This window comes from Felis catus, chromosome B4, assembly GCF_018350175.1.
Source record: "Felis catus isolate Fca126 chromosome B4, F.catus_Fca126_mat1.0, whole genome shotgun sequence".
Lineage (NCBI taxonomy): Eukaryota > Metazoa > Chordata > Mammalia > Carnivora > Felidae > Felis > Felis catus.
The window spans coordinates 13,825,715-13,847,186 of NC_058374.1; the positions used below are offsets into that span (position 1 = coordinate 13,825,715).

Here is a 21,472-nt window from a genome sequence, read left to right on the forward strand (position 1 = left end):
TCCATGAGAGTGTTTCCAGAAGAGAGTGGCATTTGGGTCAGTGGGCTCAGCAGGCTGCCCTCCCCAGGGCGGGGGACCTCGTCCAATCCGCTGAGGGCACTGAGGTCCTGGCAGAAGAAAAGGGGAAGGGAGGTTTCACTCCCTTTCTCTCTCTGCCTGACTTCTGAGCTGGGACATCAGTCTTCTCCTGCTCTCAGACTAGGAGTCACATCATCCATCGGCTCCCCCTGGTCATCAGGCCTTCAAAACCCAACTTTCTCACACCACTGGCTCTCCTGGGTCTCCAGGTTGCAGACAGCAGACGGGGGAACTTCTCAGCTTCCACAACTGCGTGAGCTAATTCCTCATAAGTCTGTCTGTCTGCCTGTCTGCCAATCAGTCAACCAATCAGATCTTCCACTAAATCTTTGGTATTTCCTCTTGGCTCTGTTTCTCCAAAAACCCTTGATACATCAAGCATGGTTCACATCCTGTTTCAAGAGCTTGAAGGTTTCAAAATAATTAGGCATACTAAACCTGTAATCACACTTTAAGAGGTTTTAGACAATTTAATTAGTTTATATTTACAATACATGCTTAAATGTCCAATGGGGTGCCTGGGTGGCCCAAGCCCCAATCACTCGGGTGATCAAGCCCCGAGTCACGCTCTGCACTGACAGCATGGAGCCTGCTTGGGGTTCTCTCTCTCTCCCCTTCTCTGCCCCTCCCAAAATAATGCTCTCTCTTTAAATAAATAAACAAATGAAAAGTTTAAAAAAAAAAAATCGAGTCACAAAGCCACTAAGCAGGGCCAGAGTGGGGATGGTGGCCAAGCGAAGGCAGGAGGTGGGAGACATATGGGGGGGCTATGAAAATAAGTAGGTACATGGAGAAGGCTTTCACTGCTAGAGAAAGAAGCAACAAGTATGGAAACGGAAAAGCCAGCATGTACTACTGGGTTACATTTGAGACTATCAATGTGAACTCGTAATTTTTGATCACCATAGATGTAATAATAAAATCAATACAAATGTGTAAATACACATTCACACTGACACACAAATATGTGCCCTAACCCTTAGGGGCCTGGGAACAACACCACTCAGCAGCAATCAACATCCTCTCGATAAATAACCAAGCGTCCTTTTTCCCAGACTCTGGTTGACGATTACCATCTTGCTAGGAGACCTAGGAACAAGTAGGAAGACATTCAAAACATCTCAGCTGATAATCTGACTGCATCTTCTCAAGAGGAGAAACAAAAAAAAGTAAGAAACTGTAAATGTGAGGCTACCTCAGAAAGATGTTATTTACCCAAGACCTTAGAGAGAAAACACTGCATTTCTCCTTATACCAGTAAATGTAAGCCTGGTAGTTGTATTCCAATACTTTTTAGCTGCAATTAGCATTTTAAATGTTCTCAAACACTTTAATTGCCCTCTGCTTTTTTCACATCTATTACTATTTACTCGAAGAAACAAGCAAGCGTAGAGTGGTTCGATGAAATGGAGTTAATGGCCTCAAAACTGCCCCCTTGGGAAACTGCCTGGTTATTCCAAGAATGCAGCTGTAGCTCGAGTCGTGTTTGTAACCCATCTTCTGCACTGCCCTTTAGAACTCACGGTTTACCCTTGGATGTAGAAAATCTTCACTGCCCTGAGTACATTTCATTCTCAAAATAGAGTCTAATACAGCTGGGTAATCAAACTGAGTAACAACTCGGGGCTGGAAAAAAAAAAAAAAAAGGCACAGAGAGACTGGAATCTCCAAACTATTTTAACTAATAGTGCAGTATAATCAAGCGTACAGTTTCCCAAAGTCACTTTTGGAGGATAACATTAACCTAGTTAAATAAACGGAATAATTTCATGGTCACACCTCAGATATGTTATATGTACTAGCTCATGGCATTAAAAAATGGCCCTTGCCAAAATACACCTCCCCCTGTTCTACCAGGCTACTTAGAATTCAGAATACTTTGACCTGAGGGACAGCGAGCTGCTGCTAAAATACCACATATTTTATACAACAAGTAGCATGATCCCTTACCATGAATTTGTTTGACACAATGAATTGTCAGCCTGACTGAAGCAAGACAGAGGACATAACTGATGGGGGCGGCGGGGGGGGGGGGTGTCAAAGAGGACAGTCACCAAAGGAAGACCCTAAAACCACCTTCTACTGAAGGTGAACACAGCAACCCCCCTTCGGTTCCAGATATCCACCTCCAACAGATCAGACAAACACAGCTGCGTGGTCCAAGCGCGTGGTGATTTTTATTAAGAATAACTTTGGTTCTAAGAATTCCACCCTCAGTTCTGTAATACTTTCCATTAAAAACAATTATACAAGAGCAAATACAAAAAATATTAAATTATGAAAACAAATCCATTAAGGCTCCCTTTATATATATTATATACACTCAAACAAGTCAAGATTTTTCAGAGTAGAAGAATAAAGTCAACTGTTGCAGCTTAGAAAGCAACACTACTTTACTACCAGGAGACTATAAAACACTGAACTATTTTAAGAAAACCACAGAGTGGAAAAATGGAGCCATTTCTGTCAAAAAGTGGCTCAAAGCACAAAACTGCCCGGATGTTCAGGAGTCCTAGGGGTTTGGACCGCACAGTATTAACGTGTGGAGGGGAGACTGGCACCCTTTTAAACTCAGGCTTGTGAGCTGAGCTGAGCTGACGGCTTCAGGGAGCTTCTCGACCTGTATATCCCACTGTTTGGTCATAAGACATCACCTCACGCTATTTACAAGTCTTCTGGCCAGACCTTGTACTACTCGCTACACGTAACTGTGCAGACTAGTGAGTGAGACTGGGTGGGAGATGCTTTTGTCCTTTTTCTTCCCAGTGAAGAACGAATTCTAGGTAAGTTCTAGGAACAGAATCGGTCCTTCTGAAGGAGTCTGTCGGGGACCCTTGAGAATTCTATCGAGTGGCAGAATTACTTCAGAGACGCAGGACTTAAGATCCAACATCCAGTTAGGTGAAAGGCTATGAGCTAGTCCTGAATCTTCATCCTGCAAATCTCATCATTAGTCCATATACACAAAGACAGCACTCCAGTCAGCGTGCAATCAGAAATGTACCTTCAAGAGGATCACGTGACATACCTTCTTCTCTCAAAGAGAAGGAGGATGGAAAAAAAAAAGTTACCATTCCATCCTTCAAAAGTAGACTATTACAGAGCAACATTTTATCTTCAGCATCTCATGTTTCGTTCAAATAATACCCACTGGTGAGAAATCACCCACTGCGGGTGTGGTCGACATGTCCTCTAACTGGCAGTATGTGCTGTCTCTGTGTTTACCTTCATCTTGTTCACATGAGGACTGAGTATGAGCCTGTCAACTATGAAAACTAAAGCATTCCCATAGAAAGCTAATTTCTACTATGCTTATTAGGATTAAAAGCTCGGGATCCAGTTTTCTATGAGCCTTTAAAGGAGAGGACTCTGCAATGTAGAAATTACTGGCTGAATCGTCTGGATGGAGAACATACTGAATCCACATGAATTCTTCCAGATCACCCCCAGTAAAATGTACCAGCGGTAATAAAACGTACTTTGCGTAAGGATTTCGCTGTTGTCCGCCTGGGACTCACTTACGATAGCAAGCTAGCTGGTGTGCGGAAGCTAGGCGGCCTCTCCCTTCACCTCAGCGTTTCCTGAGGTGCATACAGTGGTCATCACCGCTGACAGAGCAGCAAAAGAGTCTTTCTTCACCGGAAAAAAAAAAAAAAGGCAAGGCAAAGCAGTATGTGATCCTTGATCCGAAATTTCCAAAACTGGGTATTCTAATGATATCCAAAATGTACAGATGCTATCAACCTTCCACCTAGGCCTCCTGGAGACCGATCTACGTTTGTTTCACATTAGAATACCCAGACAAGTCCTCCTTGCCTGGCTCCCGATGGGAGTTTCCCCCACACTGTTCTCAAAGATTTGGGCCCTCTACTTTTGACACTGAAGTTGGGTTATATGGAACTAGTTTTTATACTCCAAAGGAGCGGAAGGATTGTTTCATATAAAGGGACTAGCTCGGCAAGAAATTCAAACACAAAACAAAACAAGATCCTAATAGTTATCAAAGCAAGAATTGGATTTATACAATGTGCCTTCTCTGACCTGGACTGTCACTATGGAGCATTCTAGTATCAGAGAACCAAAAGCAATTAAAATAAGATCAAGATGGACCTTTATGTGTTTTTTGTTTCCGTATGTTTTACGTGTAACTTGTTTGCGTATTTTTAGGTATTTTTGTTTCCATGTTTTTAAACCTTCTCACCCTATTTCTGAATCTTAATGCCAACAAAGGTAACAGCTGTGCTCAACATTAACATCAACATTCTCAGGTGTCAACCTAACACGGGTGACAGTAGGACTACACAAGACAATTCTGGATTCTCAACAGAGAATTTACAAATATAAGATGTAACAGATCAATGCCTTTCTATGTGATCTAAATTATCTAGCAGATACCTAAAGGAAAAAACAAAACACGTTTTGTTGTTTTTTGTTTTAGATTTTAGAAGGAGAAAGGCTCTCTGCCCCACTAAACTTGGACTGAAAGAAAAACCAAGTAGTGCAATTCTGAAGAATTTATTCCAGTGTCCTCTTTCTTTTTTGCTGTTGTGGTTTTGTTTTTGTTTTCTCTAAGTCTTTGAACACAGGTTCACTTATCCCAACGTAAGTGCTGGTCAACGTCCTTCATTTGGCGAATAGAAATCAACTGTCACAGGCCATTTATCCACCCAGATTGTAGGAAAACCAAAACCAAATCCTTTTTAAAGTAACAATTCTCTGCTGGCTGGGGTTCTCTCCAGGGGCTTCTGCCCTGAGCTTAAGTGCTGTGGAGACACCTGCACACGGCCTCCCCGTGTGGTGTGCCGGGCGCGCGGTCTCTGTGGCCCAGGCCTACGACTCCTGCGCTTGGGCCACTTCTTGGCCTGTTCTCCTGAGATTGCCTTTAACCTTCACAAACTCTGGGGTGTTTTCTTGTTCTTCTTGCAATTTCTGCTTCTCAAGTTCATGCTAAATGAAATTCAGAAACAGGAAAATTATTTACAAAATGAGAGGCTTTTCGAAACACTACTCCTCTTTCCAAAGTCCCTAACACCTTCATTTCCCAGTGGAGGAAATTCTCTCCCAGTCTCCACCTTAGGTGTATGTATGTACGGACATGTGCAGGCCCTGGGGTCGTCCTGCGAGGGAGCAGCAGCCCCCCCGGGTGGTACTACCAGCAAAACCAAAACCAAAAACCCCAAAATCAAGGCTACGGAAACAGGATCCTGAGACCAACGTGCAGTTGGTTGGTGAGGCTGAATCTCACTCAATTGCTTGAGCTCCCCAGTGCTCTGCTGTGAGTTCAGTGATATTCCCCAGTTTGGGCTTTGCCTCCTGAATCCTTGTCTTTACCTCATTTGAATGTATTTTATGTAGCCCATTAGCTGACATTCTGTCTCATAGTTTCCTTTTGTGAAATCAGCATTTACATCTGACATGTCTGGTAAATTTTGCTTGTTCCAACATTCTTATTTCTCAGGACAGAAGAGATAACTTTTGAGAGGAGTCAACCAGAGAAAGTCATATACTGCATGATCTCCCTTATTTGTGCAATCTAGAGAAACCAAAACTGTAAACGCAGAGAGTAAAATGGCGGCTAGCAGGGGCTGGGGGAAACGGGAGAGATGTTGGTTAAGGGTAGGAACTTGCAACCAGTAGAGAAGTAATACACAGCACAGCACAGTAATTACAGCCACCAAAACTATACTATGAACATAAACAAAAGTACACTATGAACAGAAACATGCTAAGTGACTAGACCTTTAGTTCCCAACGCTGAAGAAATGATAATTACGTGATGTGACAGGCGCTAGCTAACGCTTCAGTGGCAAACACACCGCAATATAAAAGCACCAAGTCAGCACGCAGTACACCTTAAACTCACATGATACTGAATGTCAGATGGATCTGAATAAAGGAAAAAGACAACTTTCATCTCACTCTCACCTGCTCCAGCTTCTGCTGCCGTTTTAATAGTTCTATTTCCAAGTCAGATTTCTTCTTTTGTGCTTCTTCTTCTTTCTGCTTTATTACTTGATCTCGTTTTCTCTTTTCCATCACCTTTTGCAGTTCTGGCTTATTCTGAGGGGCAAGACCCCTGCATTAATAAGTAAATAAATAACAAAATTAGAAAGTCTTAATCTTAAAAACAAAAACAAAAGAAAGTTTTAATCTAATGGGCACATCCTTCATCAACAGAAATTTACGGTGTCAGCCACAGAAAAGGGGTCTACTGAATTGGCAGCATCACTATGATGCCTACTAGCTGCTAGTCAGCATGGGTCGTGTCAGAAATTCACGAGCATGGAAGAAAGACAAGAACAACTTCCAAGAGTACGCAAAATGCATTCATTCAATAAAAATGGACTGAGCACGTACTGTGTGCCAGATACTAGGCTATGTAAAGGGTAGTGAGGATGGTTTGGAGGGGGGAAGGTCGGAATAGCAGGCTCATTCAATGGGTATTATGATCGCTTATGATGCTGATGGAGACGGAGAAGATGGAGATGAAGATGGTGGAGAAGACAGTGATGGAGAAGATGGAGATGACAGAGAAGAGGAGGACAGGGATGACACAAGATGAGGAAGGTGGAGATGGAGAAAACAGAGATGGAGATGAGGGGGATGGAGATGACAGAGGAGAACAGAGATGATGGAGATAGATAGAGATGGTGAGGATGGAGATACCCAGAATATGAGGTGCCTCCACCTGAAGTTTTAGGGAAACCTTCCCAAGATGGAGCCCCCGATCCCACATACTAAATATAGCCTTGAATCGAGTGCCTGCGTGGTTCAGTTGGTTACACATCCGACCCTTGGTTTCACCTCAGGTCACAATCTCATGGTTCGTGAGATTGAGCCCTCCGTCGGGCTCTGTGCTGACAGCACGGAGTCTGCTTGGGATTCTCTCTCCCTCTCTCTCTCTGTCACTAACCTGCTTTCTCTCTCTCAAAATAAATACTAAATACACACACACACACACACACACACACACACACACACAAACACATACATATTGCCTAGAGTTAGGCTAGCACAGAAATGTAAACAGCAAAATGGCCCTGGACCCCTCTTCCAAAATTCTCAAATCTGTCATAGGGCTCTTGTATACCAGAAGGCACGTCTAAGATTTCATCACTGCTGAGGGGGCAGAGAATTCTGATCCCTTGACTCCTAGTGCTCCATACAGTGGAACTGCTTCAGATGTGTAGTTTACTACTGATGATGCACGGAAATCAGGCTTCAGGGAAATTTTACTTTTCTAAGAGATAAATCAGGCTGCCTTCTTTGCAGATGGGGAGAAACAAAAGCAAAACTTAGACCATTCCCTAGCAACCCTGCACCCAAAATGTTTGGGGTAAGTCAAGGACATTTCCTTAGGTGGAACTTCTATGTTTAACTGTCAGCTAGGACATTGCTGGTTTCTATTTTTCTACCATTTCCTTAAGATTTCTTCAGTCCAGGCTTTCCACGGTGCTGGCTCAGTCAGCCTATCTCCTCCTGTCTTCCTTCTCTCTTTAGCAAGTCTCCACTAGCTCTCAGGTAATCTCAACTTGATACTAACATTTACTAAGAGCATTTAAAATAAAAATGAAACAAACCACAGAACAGGAAGAACATCATCAATTTCAGGCAGCACAGGGTGGAAGTGATGGTGGGCGTATTCACTCTCACGCACCCACACACATGCACACTTGACCTGTCAGTGACCCAGGCTTTTCTGGGCAGCAGGAAGGGCCCTACTGAATCAACTCAGGACTGAGATGGGCCCATGCACCTTCCCACGCACCTTCTGGTCCTGCTGATGGTGACTGCTAGTCTGTAATTCAGGAATGTCTACCTTGGTGGTGGTTCTCTAAACTATTTCAATCAACCAATGTGTCTCAGCATCTGGGAGTCATCTGAGTAACTGTTAAATCAAATAACAATTTCCCGAGTGTGGGCTCTGGCTGCAAGAAACTCGTCAACACACTCCTCTCAATGTCTTTCAAGTTCACGCTATTTCATCTGTAAACAAATCCTCAATTTCACACTTCTTCATTTATCTAACTATAATTTTTTAAGATTCTGGCATCTCCCCTATCTCCATTTTTTTAATCACAAATGTTTCAAAGTTGTTTACAGAGTAAAGACCAGGATATGCCATCACTACAGATAAAGGATGCATAGTCAAAATAACATGTATCCTCACTTTCCCAATTTTCATTAGCAGAACTTTTAGTAAAAAAGAAGAATGAAAAACATTAAATTCAGCCAAAAAAAAAAAAAAAAAGAAGAAGAAGAAGAAACAAAGGAAAGGAGATGAGTTACTTCTGTGATTTAATTAGTGTGTTTTGCAGTTACTAAGATCTTATGATGGGGGCACCTGGGTGGCTCAGTCGGTTGAGCGTCGGACTGTTGGTTTCAGCGCAGGTCATGGTCTCACGGTTTCATGAATTTGAGCCCCTCATCAGTCTCCTTGCTGACAGTGTGGAGCCTGCTTGGGGTTCTCTCTCTCCCTCTCTCTCTCTGCCCCTACCCGACTCACGCTATTTCTGTCTCTCTCAAAATAAATAAATTTAAAAATAAAGATTAAAAAAAAAAAAGATCTTACGGTGTCGACAGAAGTATCGAGGAACTATTCTGGAAGTCAAATATGAAGTGTAATAAAAACTACTTATGGGGCGCCTGGGTGGCGCAGTCGGTTAAGCGTCCGACTTCAGCCAGGTCACGATCTCATGGTCCGGGAGTTCAAGCCCCGCGTCGGGCTCTGGGCTGATGGCTCAGAGCCTTGAGCCTGTTTTCCATTCTGTGTCTCCCTCTCTCTCTGCCCCTCCCCCGTTCATGCTCTGTCTCTGTCCCAAAAATAAATAAACGTTGAAAAAAAAATTTTTTAATAAAAACTACTTATGGTACTTTGCTCACAATAAATGTAAGTGGCACCTGCGCGTAAGAAAATTTGTTTGTAAATAATCTGAGTAAAGACCCACTCAGTTCCATGACTATTAAAAAGCTTCAGTAGGATACCACAGACAGAATTAAGGGACTTACATTTTAGGATTAAGAATTTAGCTATCTACATAATTTAAATTTCAAAACTTTTCCTTTCCCTTTATTTCACTGGCAAAATTAACCTCAATGGTTATTAAATTCTTCTGGATTATGCAAAGGATGCTCAACAACTTTGATGTATGAACACTAAGCGGGCATTCTGCTGCAGCCTATGAATGGGTTTAACTAACATCCAGTATTCATTTTCTAGTCAAAGACTTTACACAATGGAGACAGTAAGATAAAATATTTAGCCACAGAAAGCTCAGGGAAATGGTGCTTATCTGATAAATGTTCTGCACTTACAGCAGTCAAAAAGTCATGCAAATTTAGTTAATATTTTATCACAGAAGATCACTTCACTTTCTGTGCTGAATGGAAAGTCAAGCACTGCCCATATGATTATGAGTTGAAAACTGGATCAGCCTGTAGAGAGTGCCCAGAGATAAAAACAAGCCACTCCAAATCTCATGGACTACAGTGTCATTCTTTGCATGCTAACAGCTGATTTCTCTTTAATCACTTCTGACAGATACAATTAACAAGCACTTTCAATTCCTCTATGATTGACAGGTGCTTAAGTCCTGATGGCTTTGAACCACTCAACACCAACAGTTATTTCTGGGTCTAGTTCCTGTGACTATAATGTGACAGAGGGCACCCAAGACAGTTTTTTAAATTCGTAAGTGCTCTTTGCAAAAACAAAACAAACAAAAATAGGTAGATAACATATACACCCATATATGTAAAAGTAAAAGCACACCTAAACTCCCTGTTAAGCAAATCTTGGGAGCACCACATACACTGTATTCCATGTGGTTAGAAATTTACAGAGTAGAGTCCTTGCCCCACGGACCATTTCCCATTCTTACACCCACAGATAACTAAGACTTTGGTCTGTCCTCTTCCATACTTTCTATGGCCTCCTCCTCATTCTTCTGAACATCTGCCTAAGATGTCATGGTACAGAAGTGCCATCATTTCCCCACTCCCCTGACAAACATTTAGGTTGTTTCCAATTGCTCCCTATTAAAAGCAATGCAGCAATGAACTTCCTTATACATGTATACCTGCCCTTTTATAGAACTATTTCTGTTGGCTAGATGCAAAAAAGTGCAACTGCTGGCTGACCAGCACATTTTACGTTTCAGTGGATATTTCCAAACTGCCCTCCAAGAGAGGCTCCAACAATTTATCTTTCTACCACTAGCGATGAAATGTACAGACAACTTTTGAAGGTACATTTCACATTTCACATAAACCACTGAATACATCAAGGGGCAGACTGGAAGGGTCTATATTCATTCACTCCACCCCCACCCCAGACACATAAAACCCATAAAGGTGAAATTCCCTCTCTCCTCACCTGGGAGAGCACGGAGCCAGAGGCGAGGGCTGGCTCAAACCCTAACGGAACAGCTCCCCTCCCCACCCAGCCAAATATCTCCTGGCCTAATTTTTTTCTTAGGGTGGAAGGGGAGGGTTGCATTTGGATTTCAAGTCCTTGATCTTTAAATCTTGGAATCTTCTGGTTTGACTTGTCTTTATCTACATTTTTGGCTTGAGTCATTTTTACCTGCATGGATTCTAAATGCAAATACTTCTAACTCAACTTCCCATATTTTTTGCCACGTGGTACAGCAACAAGTATCTACTGAGGAACTATCTGTCCAGCAAAGCACATAAAATGAACAACTAAAATCACAGGAAACGAAATTGCTGACTGGAAGGTACAAGCCAAAGAACCAATTTTAGAGATGTGTTTAGGTGATTGGATATTCTATATCTGTGGCCAAAAGTACTTTGTAGAGAAGATAGAATCTCTCTAAGTTATATAAGAAATATCCCTATATTTTTAAGACCTCTCAAACACTTTTTTTTTTTACATTTTTATGTTTGAGAGAAAGAGCCTGAGGGGGGGGGCAAAGAGAGGCGAGCAGGGATGGGGGGACAGAGGATCTGAAGCGGGCTCTGCGCTTCAATCCCTACATTTTACAGCATCAAGACTGCTGTGGGGCTCAAACTCATGAACCGTGAGATCATGACCTGACTGAAGTCAGATGCTCAATCGACTGAGCCACCCAGGTGTCCCGAACACTCATCTTTCAACTACAAAAAGTAATTTCTCTTGAAATCTGCCAACTACAAAAAATAATGCCTCTTGAAATCTGCCCTTTAAGCCACTGAGAAGCTGACCAAAGAACCTGAGAAGCTGACCAAAGGTCTTCATAATCAGACCTAATGGCAGACTGTAACCAGATCAAAATTTAAAAACTCTTAATCTAAAACTGATCTAGGTCCAAAAGACGGTAAGTAGAGGAGAATTATATCCTGGACAGGGTGTAGGTTTCAGAGTATTTACGAGTATCTACGAGTATTTGTTTTCCTAAACAGTGAATCTGCTTTTATCTTATGAGCTCTAAAATGTAACCTGAAAAACTCTGTGAACCAAATGCTCCCGGGTTTTGAGCCAAATTTATGCCTAAGTAGAGCAAAGGTACAGGGCTCCATGGAATGCTTGCTTTGCGTTGATCTCATTTCTGTCTCCCTTTCTTTTCTCCACTTTTTTTTCTGAGTGATACTATTACTCTATTTGGTTTATCTGTATGAATTGCTTTTTATTCTATGTTTATTCTCTGGGTTTTCTTGTATTTATATGTCAAATTAGGGTAACCCCAAGATAACACACACTGGGTTACTGGAAAGATCACTGGTTAAGATAAAATATGGGAAGGTCCTTTACAAATTGTAGAAAAGGAAGCAGACTTTCATTATGATTCAAGCCAAAAATCAAGTACAATTATCCTTTAACCAAATATATATATTATCCATCTGAAACTTCCTATCATTTGGCACAGAAATTTCTTTATTTTCTAAATTTAGAAATTTTATTTCTAAATAAAAACCCCAGAGTCTCTAGTAAGTATATATGATAGAAGATGAATCAGAGAAGAAACTGCCTGAGACATTTTCACTCCACAAACCAACTGTATTTCTAATGTGAGGACCCCACCAAACTAAGATCTTATCTTCAAAAACCTGAAAACATAGGATGAGATACATGCATTGGATTTTGAAACCCACCTTCCTGCCTTTTCGGTTTCTTTCCCCCCTCTTGATATACTTCAAAAGCCAGGCCACAGCCCTTCAGAGAAAAGGGGGAAGAAGCAATGGGAATTTTCAGAAGATGCTACATGGGAGGTGGAACATGGATGGGACTAACTGAACATTTATTTTTTAAATTTATTTACTTTTAATGTTTATTTATTTTTGAAAGAGGGGGGGGGGGAGGAGGAGAGAGGGAGAGAGACACAGAATCCAAAGCAGGTTCCAGGCTCTGAGCTGTCAGCACAGGGCTCAACTCAGGACTGAAACTCATGAACCACGAGCTAGATCGTGACCTGAACCGAAATCGGACGTTCACCCAACTGAGCCACCCAGGCGCCCCGAATTGAGCATTTGTTATACCCCAGTCATTTTAACAGGTATTCACACGTTATTATTTAAAATTTTTTTAAGTAGGCTCCATGCCAAGCATGGAGCCCATCGTGGGGCTTCAACTCACGATCCTAAGATCAAGACCTGAGCTAAGATCAAGAGTCAGACATTCAACCGAGTCACCCAGGCGCCCCTATTTATTTTGTTTTTATTAAATGTTTTTATTTATTTTTGAGAGAGAGAGAGAGAGAGAGAGAGAGAGAGCGCGCGCGTGTGAGCATGATCAGTGGAAGGGCAGAGAGAAAGAGAGACACAGGATCCAAAGCAGGCTCCAGGCTCTGAGCTGTGAGCACAGAGCTGGACACAGGGCTCAAACTCACAAACCATGAGATCAAGACCTGAGCTGAAGTGGGACACTCAACCAACTGAGCCGCCCAGGTGCCCCATCCCCTATTTATTTTTTGTAAGAAGGATATTTTTATCCCCCATTTCATAGATGAAGAAACGTGTATCAGGAAGGGGGACCTTGTCCAAGGTCATAAAGGTAGGTCAAGTTAAATGGCAAACCAGGATTTAGATGATTTCCCTCTAACCTCAGAGCAACATCCTCTCTACACCATGGTACTTGAGGGAACACCAGCATTCTCCCAAATTACTTGAGCTGGGCCTGGCTAAAGAGTCAGCTGTGTAAACAAGGAAAAGAAATCATGGGCCAGAGAAAGTCAGACAGAAGGAAGGTCTATTTTCACAGAAAATGCCTGTTCTAGAAAATTTGGAACCAGATTCGATTGTACAAACCTATACGTTTTAGATATAACCCAGGGTACTAAGTACATTTTTGTGGAATAATTTGTAGGCTATAATTCAGAGAACAAGTCTGCCAATTTTGGTTTTACCTTTGCCTCTCTTCTGACTTGGAGCCTTTTCATAGATACAATAGAAGAACAAAACCAAACCAAATAAAACAAAAACAGCTTGGGCCAGAATGTCTCTTACTAGAGATCAACCAAGTCCCCTCCTCCCACTTTACAGATAAGGCAACTGAGGACCAAGAGGTAAAAGATGATCAGAAAACCACTCAGTGGCAACGGCTACTCTTTTGGAGTACATTAAACTTTCGATCTTTGTACCAAAATGCAGGCATCATTTCCCAGGTAAGACTGCCTTCAAACTCTGTCGTCTATTTAGGAACGTACAGTTCTGCTTTGCTTTGGGCATGACATCAATTCTATATATTTTTTCTTTTATGTGACAAAGATGGTTAGAAGCTAAGCACTTATTCAAAAAGGATCAAACGTGCATTCAGTTTAATCAGCATGAATCTAACAGCATACTGGGGCACGTGAATAATGCGTGGCAGGGGTGCACTAGGGAAGGAGAACTGCCGCCAACATCTCTTCACATTTTTTTATTTTTATTTTTAAATTAGGCCTTCCTGCTAAAATATGACCCGGCTGCTTAACTTGGTCTGTATATCCTTCAGTTCAATGGGTACCTACTAAGGCTGAGTAAAGAGTGGGGCAATGAATGACCCATAAGGTCCCACAGTTAAGATCAAAAGTTTCATTCTGAAGATCCAAGAAGAGCTCCAAAGGAAGCTTAAAGGCTCTTAAATAAAGTAATTCTGTGTCCTAATAAATAAAAATAATTTTGTATCCTTGGCTCTCCCAGTCAACCTGCCCTGCCCAGAATCACTTAAAAAGCAAACTATACCAACCCAACATCCAAATTTTTTATAGCACACATGGAGCAAACTGTCTACAAAGAAGATAAAAGGTAAATGTTTTCTCTCTTCCAAAAAAATAATAAATGCCCCAAATGTAAGGGGCAAATTCAGAATTTTTATAAATCTAACAAATAAGGTATTCCTCTTCAACTTAGGATACTCTTTTATCCTTAATCGATCCCCTCACATCCAAATTCTAAAGCAGGTGGCTATTTTCAAAGAGGACACAGTTCTGTAGAATGCAGAGTCATTCCAGCAGATGACGGGACTTTATGGGGGGGAGAGGGGGTGCCCTGGCTCAAGGACACCAGAAAGAACAAGGCAGCCTTAAAAACCATCAGGAAAGGTAAACATCTCTGAAGCTGAAGTCCCCAAAGGAAAATTCTGCTCAAGAAACCACCGTACCTTTTTTGATTCATGAGAAGTTCCCTGTGAAGATCCTGATGGTTGCGGGATGTTTTGACAGGATTGACTAGTTTCTGAGGCCTAATTAGCTCCGGATTGTCATCTTCCACGTAGTCTGGCTCAGCCATGATGTTTCTCGGAATGAGATAGGCGTCCTTGAGGTCACTGTCCTCAGACGGGCCGTCTGAAAGAGAAAGGTGACACGGTCTCTGGTCTTTCCTGCTGAGGCGTGCCATCCCCCAGGGCCCGCTGCACTGCTTCACTGAAAACTCCTATGAAGCTTCGAGAAAGCAGGAGGCAGAGAAAAAGAGACACAACAATGGCCGTGGTTTTCCGGGTGACTAAAGCAAAGGGGACCCACGATCTGACTCTGGTCACTACTGCTCACACTTTAAGTTTCAGGTCACACAGGATGCTTCCTGCCAACATGTCAAAAGACCAACTTAACCCCATAACAAGCACCTGGACACCTGACCGGGCTCCTTCATTGCTTCTTTCAGCCCCCTCCCCCCACCCCCGCAATGAATGTGCACCAGTAATGGGCAGACCCATGACACCCATCAATGTTGCGAGGCTTCTAGAGCACAGAGCACTGCTTCTGATGTTGCCACTGGCCGGGGTCTCCTCTCCCCTTACATGAGCACCCAGCTCACACTGTCCTCCGCTCCCTCCTCAAACGTCACCTTCTCAGTGAGGTCTGACCTCTCCCTATCCTACTTAAACCCAACCCGGCCCCCAGTTCTTCCCTGCTGTCAGTCCTGTGAGTTGGCTTCTTGGTTACTGGCTCTCGAAAGCAAATGCTCCCGAGGGCGAGAATTTTGTCTTACCTACCCCCTCTCCAGCTGCCCTACAACAGTGCCAGAAAAAAAAGGAAGTGACAAGAAGGGAAGACAAAGGGAGAATACTTCGTAGCAAGAACGCGTCTGTATAGGTTTTTGGCGGGGAGGGCAGGCAGTCACTGGAGCACAGCGCATCAACTCCATGGAAAGCCTGGGCAGAGTCCCACGGCCTTTCTGGGCTCAGACTCCTGATCAGTAAAGCAAAAGGAACAGAGGACGATCCCCAGGGTCCCTTCCCCCCCCCCCCCACCGCCCCCACCCCGTGTTCAATTCTAGTCATTCATTCTATGATTTAAGTGTGTCCCCCCGCATAAGAGATGCTCAGGGCACAGGTCTCCCCCACACACGCCCCTGTAGCTACGCAGGGGCAGTGTGTGGCGCACAGTGGGCAGTCCACGAACATTCATGATATTTAATGAGACAGAAGAACAAACTCAGCGAGGGCAAGAGCTGGGAGGAAGAAGGCTGGCTGGGCATCAGGCTGGAAGCTGATGGGTCCAGCCGGCAGGCACTCCATTGCTGTGGACCCCTAGGCACTTTTGGTGTTGACCTCAATCCTGCTCCCCTGCCACCAAAACAAATCTGTCCAATATTTCAAGATAATTAACATGCCATTTCATGCTTCCCTGTCCCTGTATGATGACTTTATTTCCCAAACCAAAAATGAGACGCAGAGTCTGACTATGGCACAGTATTTGACACTGGGCCTTCCCTCAAAGTCCAGAGAACATGCTTACTAATTCTCTGGCCAGTTTGACGCCTCTAGACGGAACAGCGACCACAGAACAGGCCAAGGTTGGGGGAAGACCCGCACGTGCATGGGCTCACACCCAAAAAGGCCACCTTCCCCCACCTCTCCAGGGACACGGAGAGAACGATCCCCTCCACGCCTCCTGGCCCAGCAGTGGTGCAGATGTACTTCCACCATGACACAGAGGAGCCAGGGGTTTCTGCCTATTCTCTCCACGAGTCAGAATTGCTTCTTTTACAGCTCTAAATCCCCAGGCCCAGCAAAGTGCCTGGCACGTGGCAGAAGCTGAATAAATGTTAACTGAATCAAATCTGGTCTAAACTAAAAAAGTGGAGAGGTCTTCCAGGGATAAGCTCCTCGACAGAAGACACGTTCCATCTTTATTTCTGCCATGACATCAACCCACCGAGCAAACATGAAGTAAAAGCACGTATATTCACATAAGAGGGTGGGATGAAGGGAGGAGAGAACACACGGTGTTGTTTCCACGGACTCTGGGCACAGGAGTGAAGGGGTAGGCAGTGGAAAAAATAAAGATGTGTTTTCAACTAAAAATTTTAAAACAAAAACAAAAACTGGATCCAGTTGCAGTCAGTCACAAGCAGGAGTTTTGCTCTCAAGGTCATGAAGACGCTTTCCCAGATCCTGAACTATTCCAAACCACTGGTGTGTTCTTCCACACCCAAGGGGAAAAGATGTTCCAAGCAGCAGTCAGCAATCACCCAGGGCCCGGATGTGACCATGTGTGAGCCTAGCAACAACCCAACGAACAGAAGAACTAGAATCTTCACTTTGCAAACAATAAAACGGGGAAACAAAAAGTAACTTGTTCATGCTAATATTACTAGTAATGGGAAGCTCAAACTAAAATGAATGTCTCTGGTCTCAAACCTGTTCTCTCTACCAAATTTGCTATTTTTATAGCAAAATCTCTTGTAGATTAATGTGAAAATAAAGAGATTAAAAATCCAAAGAATAAAGAAACCAGCTAAAATAGAAAAACTGTGGATGCACTATTTGTTTATATATTTTAGGTTTAACGACATAACTGAGGCTCAGAATTACTGAACACTGAGACGCGCGTAACAACTTATGCCAAATATTCCTTGAACGCTATTGACATGGATCCTTTAAATCAGAATGCCTGCAACCGCACTGACTGGAGAATTACAAACCTTGACCGTGGCAAGTCAGCAAGCCCATCACGGCCATCCTGGCTTCAATACGCTGCCCCGCACCAAAGTGTGCTCTTTGACTGATAGGTGAAAGGCACCATACACACCTCTGTGTGGCCCCAGCGGTCTTTCCATTCTCATTAATGAGCAGACAAGAAGGCCTACAGGATCCCATAAAAGGATCTGTTTCTCTGCTCCAAACCATGGATAATCTCCATGACACTGAATCAAAACAGGTCACAGCCTCCTAAAGTCAGTATCACCTGGGGGAAGGGGAGCCCTGTGGACGTGGGGCAAAGCAAAGAACTCATGCAAAGGCCACAAGGCAGGAGTGTGCCTGGGGGGTGTGAGGAGCTGCAAAGAAGCCAGCGGGGCTGGAGGAGTGAGTGTTGGCGAGGACAGAGAGGTGATGCAAGCAGGGAGGGGTCATGTGTCATGGGGAATGTGAGGGCCACTGTAAGGACTCTTGGCCTTTACTCTGGAGACAGCAGAAAAGACATTCAGGATTTCGAGCAGAGAAGTGACCAGACCGGACTCCTACTTTTTTATTTTTTACATCTTGATTTTGTTTTGTTTTTTTCCGTCTATAATTATTTTTTTATTTAAAAAAAAAATTTTTTTTTAACGTTTATTCATTTTTGGGACAGAGAGAGACAGAGCATGAACGGGGGAGGGGCAGAGAGAGAGGGAGACACAGAATCGGAGGCAGGCTCCAGGCTCCAAGCCATCAGCCCAGAGCCTGACGCGGGGCTCGAACTCACGGACTCACGGACCGCGAGATCTTGACCTGAGCTGAAGTCGGACGCCCAACCGACTGAGCCACCCAGGTGCCCCGATAATTTTTTTTTTAATGTAATTTATTGTCAAATTGGCTAACATACAATGTGTACAGTGTGCTCTTGGTTTAGGGGGTAGATTCCCGTGATTCATCGCTTACATACAACAACACCCAGTGCTCATCCCAACAAGTGCCCTCCTCAATGCCCATCACCCTTTTCCCCCTCTTCCTGCCCCAAATCAACCCTCAGTTTGTTCTCTGTATTTAAGAGTCTCTTATGGTTGTTTTCTTTTTTTTACAATTATTTATTTTTGAGAGGCAGAGACAGTGTGAGCAGGGGAGGGGCAGAGAGAAAGGGAGACACAGAATCAGAAGCAGGCTCCAGGCTCTGAGCTGTCAGCACAGAGCCCGATGCGGGGCTCAAACCCATGAACCGTGAGATCATGACTTGAGCCGAAGTCAGATGCTTAACTGACTGAGCCACCCAGGCGCCCTAGGAGTCTCACGGTTTTAAAAGACCACTGTAGTTACTGAGTTTAAAACAGCAGCAGCAGGCAGGGAAAAAACTGGGCAGGAACAGTGATACGGGTGACACATGGGTTAGACCAGGATGGTTGCAGCACAGGTCAGACGGGTCAGGATAGGTGCTGACTGGAAAGCCTCTGAGGTTTCCTGAAGGACTGGACAAGAGTCACGAAAGGCATGGGAGAAGCACGGGGGACTCCAAGGTCCCTGGCCTAAGCTACGAAAGGGTTGGCGCCATCATGCAGGGGTGCTGGGAGTGGAGGTGGACACGCAGAGTCTGATGTACCTGTTGGACAGACGTCTAGGTGATGACAGCAAAAAGGCGAAGGCAATTAGTGCTCAAACCCTGGCTGACTCTTTCCTTTGCCTCACTGGTTTGACCTCCATGGTCTCTCACTTGCCACCCCCACCCCCCCCCGCCTCCCCAGGCCCCCCTCCCTCTGCCCTCCTTTCTCACAATCCCTGCAAGCAAAGGCAAACAAACAGGGTGCTCACTCCCAGTCTCTCCTGGATGTCGGTGCCAGGGTACAAGCACATCTCGGGTCTTGATGCCAAGATAGAGGTAGAGCTTTCAATGTGCAGAATGGGAAAGGCTTCGGTTCTGAATCTAGGAAACAAGCTCTAGCTTGGAATTTTCTTTGGATTCCTCTCTAGGTTTAGTATCTGGGAAGTGCTGCTTCTCCCAGGGGACCAGGCAGGAAGGCGGGCCTCAGCCTGTCCCCGCCTGGACTGAAGCAGACACCCTGCTGCACACGAAGGTGCAGACGCTCCCCTTCAAACCCTTTCTCACTGGTTTGCCCTTCTGCACAAGTGGGGCCAGGACAGGAGACACGAGGCCCCTCAGCCTCAGTCAAGTGTGACCTGAGGCCTGCCTGTGGACCAGGCTAAAGGAGTCCTTGTGGCCCCTTACGGAGTAGACCCTGCCGGGGTCTGGGAAAAGGTCACTTAGTGGGGTGAGCCCTGGGGATGAACCAGCAGGGAGCAACCTCTGTTAACCTCTAGTACTCATGGCAGTGGCGGTGGCCACTGAAGGATCTGGCGTCTGCATTCTGGCCACTTCTCAGTGACTTTCCACCCTCGAGCCATGACCAACACATGGAACGTAAATGACCTTCTTCTTCAACTTTCTTCCCTCTGTCAACCATCTTCCTAATCGCTACTAAGTCAATGGCACTGGAAAATGCCCTTCGGATCCTGAAGGAACTCTTTCATTTCACGGATCCTATCCACCAATTAAACTGAAATGGAGGGTGCCTGGGTGGCTCAGTTGGTTAAGCGCCGATGCTCAGTTCCAGCTCGGGTCACGATTTCATGGTTTGTGAGGTCAAGCCCCGCATAGGACTTTGTGCTGACAGCGCAGAGCCTGCTTGGGATTCTTTCTCTCCCTCTGTCTCTGCCCCTCCTCTGCTCACTATCAAAATAAATAACTTCAAAAAAAATTTAAACTGAAATGAACACTTACTGCCCCCAAATGTTCACATTTCCCTGCCTTCCTCACCAGCATGCCTTTGCCAGCACCATTCTCTCCAGCAGAGATGCTGATCCTCTTCAAGTACCTACCCCTGAACTGCTGTAAAGCCAAATTTCACTCAACCTTTCAGATCCAGATAAATGTCAAATCTCCCAAGCTACCTTTCCTAATTCCCCAGTTGCGATTAAACTCCCTGACTTCTCAACCCCAAAGGAATTTTCTCTGTTCCCTTTCCCTAACAGTCACCAATCCCCACCTTCTATTACAGCAATGTGTACAAAATCGTCATCCCTTCACTGCAAAGACCACATCTGGTCTATGTTCACATTCCTCACACTCCCTGGACAGGGTCAATAAATAGTAGTCAAATGAAGTAACTACCAGTAGAGGGAGCCCCTGAGCTGTCCGAAGTCCTAGCAACAAGTTGTGTGTGCAGCGCAGAAAGTGGAGTTGGGAGGTCAGGGTTTCCTCCTTGAGCATCAGGTAATCCTGAAGCCTGACAGACAAAGAGGATGAGGCAGAACTGTCTGGAAGGAAAAGTACTTTGTGCACCGACATTATTACTACATGACACATTCTTCATGAAGAACAACACGAAGATATTTTTGTCATACTCCCCTGATCAAATAAACCGATTTGTATTTTTTTTAATTTCAATTCAATAAAGGAAAACTAGTGTTGGCTCAGTGTAGGAGAAATAAAACTGGCTTGAGATCCTGGATAAAACTTAACTTTCCTGACCCTCCGTTCTCCCACCTGTTAAAGTGAGTGTTGTAAGAATTGGTTGAAATGTAGATTTATTTAAGTACTCCATACAATCTCTGGCATGTCTATGGAAATTCAATAAATAGAAGCTATTATTAGATAAAATGTGTGACCAACACCACTAACACAGTTTATTTAGAGGTCTGAGAAACCTTACATACAAAACTCCACCTCTTTAGGCCTTGGTTTCTTTAAAAACATAGGCGTTCAACTAAATGACCCACAGCCCTTCTCACTGGTAACATCCAGTAATTCTAAGACCCATTCATGCTACAAACATTAAGAACCTTCCAAAAAGGGGCACCTGGGTGGCTCGGTGGGTTGGGCATCTGACTTTGGCTCGGGTCATGATCTCATGATTCGTGAGTTTAAGCCCGGCTTTGGGCTCTGAGCTGACAGCACGGAGCCTGGAGCCTGCTGCAGATTCTCTGGCTCCCTCTCTCTCTCTGGCCCTTCTCCACTTGCATGCTCTCTCTCAAAAATAAATAAATGACCATTTAAAAAAAAAAAAA

General features: G+C 44.2%; 1 protein-coding gene across 4 annotated transcripts in view; it reads right to left on the reverse strand.

The window, feature by feature from the left end:
- Positions 1 to 2,231: 2,231 nt before the first annotated feature.
- FAM107B (family with sequence similarity 107 member B) overlaps positions 2,232 to 21,472 on the reverse strand; it is a 165,767-nt gene continuing 146,526 nt past the window's right edge. For all 4 annotated transcript variants that reach the window (XM_023256382.2, XM_023256381.2, XM_006933266.5 and 1 more), the window contains 3 exons: positions 14,657 to 14,840; positions 6,004 to 6,154; positions 2,232 to 5,025 (listed from right to left, as the gene is read on the reverse strand). In XM_023256382.2, the coding sequence (XP_023112150.1) occupies positions 4,909 to 5,025; positions 6,004 to 6,154; positions 14,657 to 14,840 (452 nt within the window). In that variant the 3' untranslated portion in view covers positions 2,232 to 4,908. The remainder of the gene's footprint in view (positions 5,026 to 6,003; positions 6,155 to 14,656; positions 14,841 to 21,472) is intronic.